General features: G+C 35.1%; 1 protein-coding gene across 1 annotated transcript; it reads left to right on the top strand.

The window, feature by feature from the left end:
* The first annotated feature begins 265 nt into the window (after positions 1-265).
* LOC137721494 (transcription factor bHLH18) lies at positions 266-3,040 on the top strand. Its single transcript, XM_068460590.2, has 5 exons — positions 266-388; positions 884-968; positions 1,154-1,762; positions 2,017-2,388; positions 2,493-3,040. The coding sequence occupies exons 2-5, from the start codon at positions 942-944 to the stop codon at positions 2,565-2,567; spliced, it is 1,083 nt and encodes a 360-aa protein (XP_068316691.1). The 5' UTR covers positions 266-388; positions 884-941; the 3' UTR covers positions 2,568-3,040.
* The last annotated feature ends 3,130 nt before the right edge of the window (positions 3,041-6,170 follow it).

Here is a 6,170-nt window from a genome sequence, read left to right as displayed (position 1 = left end):
CAGAAATTGAATTGATATTCATCTCTTAAAATTTCTTAAATTGAAATTGAAAACATGTATTTTTGGTCCGATCCAACGAAAATCAGTTCACCCAATCAATTGGATTTATAGGTCAAAACAAGAAAAGAGTCATAAATTGACCTAAGAGGAAAAAGCCTCCTAATGAATAGCGTTCAGTCATCAGAATGCTGAAACATTTTCACACGTGCCACTATAATTATAGTATATTATTGGATCGGTACATTCTAATTTCTTAATTTGCTTGCTTTTTAGTCATCGTCTCGATGTGGAGCGCGTTCGTATACCTATAAAAGATTACAATTGCAAGACTCTTCCTTGCTGGAGAACTGGAAAAACAAGAACTTGGATAGTCTTCACTGGTCGTAAGGTGAGGTGTTTTTCAACTTTCAGTGCTCCTATTTCCATTTTTCCAAGTTTCAAGGAGTTTTCTTAGGGTTTGCTACGCGATCTCTCGGCTTCTTTGATTCCTTAATTAAGTTCCCTGAACTTGTTTTTTAGGGTTCATTACTATCCATCAAGCTGGTTTTTTGAGATTCGCGTTTCTTTTAAATTTAATCAATCAATTAATCTCTGGGAGATGTAAATGTTTAGTCAATATTGTTACCTCTGTAAATTTTGTTTAGTACTTTTGAGTCTTTGATATTTAATACATAGACGATCATATACATACAAATCTGATCCACGCTTTCCACTTCTTGGTCTTCACCTCTCTGCAATCTTGTTTTTGTTCTCAAGTTTCTAGAAAATATAATATTTATGATCATATTATAGTCTACATATCAGCCTTCCATGAAATCTTTGTTCATTGTTCAAGTTTTATTCATGCCTTCGTACATAACTAAGATTTTACTATTTTGTTCAGTTGAATCCGACGCTGCTGCTAATTACTATCCACTCCAAGGAAAGAAACCAGGTGCATAATGGACATGATCTCATCAGCAGAATGGGTATCTGATTTTGTAATTCTCATTTCTAATTACAATTTATTATATACTCCTTTCCTATCTCTTAACGTGAAGATAATTCAAGAAAAAAATGGGAATTCTATAAAAATGGATGCAAAAGAGTAAAACATTAATCTTGACAAGTTCAAATTTTTGGTTCTCTAGTAATGTTTTGATTTATATTATAGGAAATGGAAGATCCCACTTTTATCAATCAACACGAAATGAGCTCTCTGGACTACTCACTTGATGAGCTCATTTTCTCGTCTTTCTCATCTGAGAGTTACTCATCCTACCCAAATTTCACCTCGAAAACTGCAGCTGCTACACACAACTTCAGCAAAGCATTCGTTGAAAATCCCCATCAGACCGGCACTCAGGAAAGGCCAGCAAAACAGCCTAAGAACACTACTAGTTGGAAATCTTGCTCCACTGACCATATAATTGCTGCCAAAGCTTCTCCTTCTTCCTTGTCACACCTAATTTCGTTTGAGAACTCCGACTCATCACCTCCGACCACTTCTCAGCAGTACTATGGTCCAGATTGCAAAGTTATCAAGCCAAAGAATGAGGTGGAATATTCCAATGGAAAATTGAAACTTCCAGCTTTGATTTCCCAAGGTTCCTATGACACCCAAACTTGTTCACCCAAACATGGACAAGGGATCAAGAGGGTAGCTACGGTGACTAGAAGTCCTTTACTTGCTCAAGATCATGTTCTTGCTGAGAGAAAGCGCCGAGAAAAGCTCAGCCAGCGGTTCATTGCTCTATCTGCTTTACTTCCAGGCCTAAAGAAGGTACTAGTTAATCAGTGAACTTTTTTGTTGGTACTTCTAATGTGCTCACTGTTAGACAGTATGTTATGTTTGTAAAGTCATTGCTCTATCATGTTTTAAACTGTTATTGATCTAGATTTTATGGAAGAGTTTGGCTAATCAACCCAGATTGATAATCTGGCAGTCGTGTTGTCTGCTAAGAGAACACTTCCGTAGTTTAATTTGGTTATAATGCCATCAAAGATTCTAATTTACCCTTTTCCACAAAATTACAGATGGACAAGGCTTCGGTCCTCGGAGATGCAATCAAGTACGTGAAACATCTTCAAGAACGTACGAAGGTGCTGGAGGAACAAGCAGCCAAGAAAACTGGGGAAGCAGTGGTTTTTGTGAAGAGGATGCAGTACTCAGCGGATGATGATATATCTTCATCTGACGAGAACTCCGAGAGCTGCTCTGACCAGCCACTGCCAGAAATTGAAGCAAGAGTTTCGGACAAGGAGGTTCTTATACGAATCCACTGCGAGAAAACCAACGGATGTTTGACAAGAATACTAAGTGAAATAGAAAAGCTTGGTCTCACCATAGTTCACAGCTATGCCTTGCCCTTTGGCAATTCAACTCTTGATATCACTATAGTTGCTCAGGTACCGATACTTGGTTAGGTTAATTTAGTACTTAAACCTGACTTTTTTTTTTATTTTATATTTTTTATCCTTAACTAATAAGACTCTCTATTTCTTAACTACAGATGGGTGTTGAATTCAGCATGACAGTGAAAGATCTGGTAAAAAACCTAAGACATGCTTTGCTCATGTTGGTGTGACCAGAAATTTGAAGTTTTGACGTTCGCTCGGTGCCCTAGAGTTGGAGATAAATAGGAATAAATCTGACAGTTTCTTACACATGTATTTTTTTTCCTTTTTCGTGGGGTTTTTTTTTTTTTTTTTTTTTTTTTTTTTTTTTTTTTTTTTCTCTCTTTTTTTTTTTTCTGGCGTTCAAGACCTTTGGAGGAAACACCAGCCATTGTACTCATGCTGCGAGCGAGGCTTTATTTTGCAGGAGGGTTTTTTCCTTTGTGATTTTTGGGTGGTTGACCCGTTAACCACGTTCGATTACCCTCGTGCTATATATGAAAACCTAGCTGGAGTTTTTTGTTGTTGTGAAGCGCCTTTGTGTGAACTTTCTTAGCAATCTCTTTTCTACCTAATGATTGATTAATTGTTGTTTTATTTTTTTGAGAGAGTTGTTTTATTTGTTATATACCATCCCCTTGGCAATTGATTCTTTTTTATTTTATTTATTTTTTGTTTGATCATATATTACTAGTTACATGCTCACATATGTAATTAAATTTGTCTATTATATGTTTGTTATAAAATATTTATATTACTTTTTTTAGGAACCAAATTCAGAGTGAAAGTAGAGGAGGGAGTGGGGGGTTGAAGTGGGAGACGTGGGGTTTTTTTAAAATCATTTTTTTCTGTTATTTTTTATTGTTTTTATTAGGTGTTTGATATATTTATTCATACTCAAAGCATTTTCACCCATGTTAAATTGACATGGCTAGATCTCAAATCCAACCTAAAACACACCACCAATTTTTGGGTCACCAAGGCTCACCAATCATGGCCGGCGCCATGTTGATTTTAAGTCCAAGCCCAAATCCATGACCCTATCATCAGTGTATACACTGCTTTTTTGTGCGCAAGGTGCATGCATCACATGTGTCCACCAGCGAGAGTAGCGCTACAAAAATTGACGCTTGGGCCAGCCACAACGGTCGGCTGGGCTTCCAATGACTACTTCAACGCTCAATAACCACGTGGCCAAATCTCTGACGTCCATTTTCAATTTTTAGTTTAATCTAAATATTATACTACTCTCCGTAACAATAACTTTTTAATCCAGAAAATATAAGAAAAATTAGAAAAAACCAAATAAAAAAATATTCCAAAAGTTACTTGTAGATTTTATATAAATACTAAATCTTTTTATCTCTTCCCACACCAAATTTTATACAAATTTTCTACATTCTTATTTCATTGTCTATATTCCTACTTTGTTTGTGCTTACAAAAATGGCATCTCCCATCGAAGGTGGAGCCGAAGCCGGAACCGCATGGTCGACCGCCGAATATGTTTTTTTGTGTGAGCTTTGGAAAGTCATTATTACCCATTGTCCAATTACGGGCAATGAGCATGCAGAGGTGTGCAAATATGTGGAAGCAAATTCATGAGGATTATGTCGGTTGGTATGGCACTAGTTGTAGGGAAGGTGCATTTACTGGTAGGGTGAAAGTTTTGAGTTTTTTGTTAGGCAAATGGAGAGATGCTCAAACGAAAGTTTTGAGTTTTACGTTAGGCAAATGTCATCGGCTAGGCAAATGGACACGTGGCATATCATAGTCACCTATTCTAAATTAATCTCATTAAAAAAAATAATTACTAAATAATTGAATTATACATTAAAAATAAATAAATCTTTGTGAATAGTAATAATCATGTCAATTACTGTTCACAATTGGTGGAGAATGAATAGTAACCATGGTAGTTTACTATTTAAGTGAGTAGTAACTACCATAAGTCAACTCCTAGATCTAAATCTACCAAAGTGGGTGGGAATGCAATTAGGGCTAGTTTAGATTGCTCTATTTTTTTAAAGACTGATTCTACTGTGCTTTAAGAATAATCAACTATAAAATATAACATTTGAGTGTTTGATAAACTGCATTTTTAAAAATGTTGTGAATGTGAAAAGTAGTGTAAAGGCATTTGGTGAATTTAATATAAAAAAATAATATAACTGTTTATAACGACAAGAATGGACATGGTAGTGGGAGTGGTGGCGACAACACCGATGGAGAGGGTGGTGGTGGTGATGGTAGCAACAATGGTGGAAGTATGATGGTGGTGACAATAGTGGGGTGTGGTGGTTGGGGTGCAAACATAATAATCATGGTAGGGATGATGGTAGAGGAGGTGGTGGCATTTCTAGTTGTGGTGCCAGTGGTGGCAGTTGTGGTTGTAGTAGTAGTGGTGGTGGTGGTAGTGGCGACAACGATGGTGATAGCAGTAGTGACGATTGTGGTGGTAGTGGTGGTGGTGGTGGTGGTGTTGGCAACAATGGTGTTGGTAATGGGGTGGTGGAGTAAGGTTAGTGTTTGTAGTGGTAGTTGGTGGGGCTCACTTTGTTTTTCAAGGGACAACGGGTGTGTAAAATGAAAAATAATGTCATTTAAACAACAAAAAAACTAATATTACAAGAAATGAAAATATTTATTAAAGGCTCAACTCTGCATTTTATAAAAACAGTTTTTTAAAAGCAATCTATATGTTGCTTTTAAAAGATGCTGTATAGAGGCTACTGCTTTTACAATATGTAGGATATTTTACTTTTACTAAACACTTTTTTATTGTTTGACTTTAAAGTGATGCAGTTTTTGGTAAAAAAAGCGGGACCTTAATTATCTTATTTTCTGAAATTGAATTTGATACCAAATTAGGCTGCTCATTCACTACTACAAAAGGACCTTATAGTGTCAGTTGTTGCGTCGGTTTAATATAATATAGTGGCGAAAAAGAGATTTGCGACACTCACTGAAGACTGAAGATGACGTCGTATTTACTGTCGCTTATAAGCGTCATAAAATTTCTATGTCGCTTTTAAACCGACGTAAAAATTTAATGTCGCTTATAACCGACACATATTTTAATATTTTTAAGTACTGGCGTCGCTTTAAATAAAATAGTGTCGCTTTTAAGCGACATAAATTATGGGTGTCGCTTCTAGACGACACTAATTCTTGTTTTTAATATTTTAAAGCCTGCATCGGTTCTGAGCGACATATATTTTGAAACCCGGTGTTGGTTGTAAGCGACACATTGATGGTCTTTATATCCTCCCCCCATGTTTTCTTTTTCTTCTCTTGTACTTTTCTTATTTGTTCTTCCAATTTACAAAGCCTCCCCGTGTTCTCTCTCTTTCAGCTTTCTTACTTGGTTTTCCAACTTCATTTGTCCTCTTCACAATAGTAAGTTTTTCTTGCTTATAATATTTTTATTTTCGCCTCTTATGTTTAATTTTTAGTTACAATTTATTTTTGTAGGAAATTTATTTGAGCTGGTTGAGTACATAAAGAATTGTTGACGTCGAAATTCTTCAACAAATCAGGTTTGTATCACTAACTTCTTTAATTTTTAAATTGTATAATACACAAGTTTATTTATTTAAAAATTATAATTTAAGCACTTAGATAAAATTCTACTATTTTTGTTAAATTAATAAAAATTTAGTCGAATTAATTAATTTTGTCACTTGAATTGTTATGAGAAAATGGAATGAATAATATTTATAAGCATTTATGTTAAATTAAAAATATTAAATATAACATAAACTTATAATATTGAGTAATATAAGAATATATTAT

The sequence above is a fragment of the Pyrus communis genome, chromosome 1, assembly GCF_041283825.1.
Source record: "Pyrus communis isolate YQ-2024b chromosome 1, ASM4128382v1, whole genome shotgun sequence".
Taxonomy (NCBI): Eukaryota; Viridiplantae; Streptophyta; class Magnoliopsida; order Rosales; family Rosaceae; genus Pyrus; species Pyrus communis.
Note: the sequence above shows the minus strand (reverse complement) of the source record. Positions and strands in the feature narration are given on the sequence as shown.

Coding starts and splice junctions, on each gene's coding strand:
- LOC137721494 (XM_068460590.2), top strand. CDS start 942: ATGGACATGATCTCATCAGCAGAATGG. Junction 1,763..2,016: donor TACTTCCAGGCCTAAAGAAG/GTACTAGTTAAT, acceptor ACAAAATTACAG/ATGGACAAGGCTTCGGTCCT. Junction 2,389..2,492: donor ATATCACTATAGTTGCTCAG/GTACCGATACTT, acceptor TCTTAACTACAG/ATGGGTGTTGAATTCAGCAT.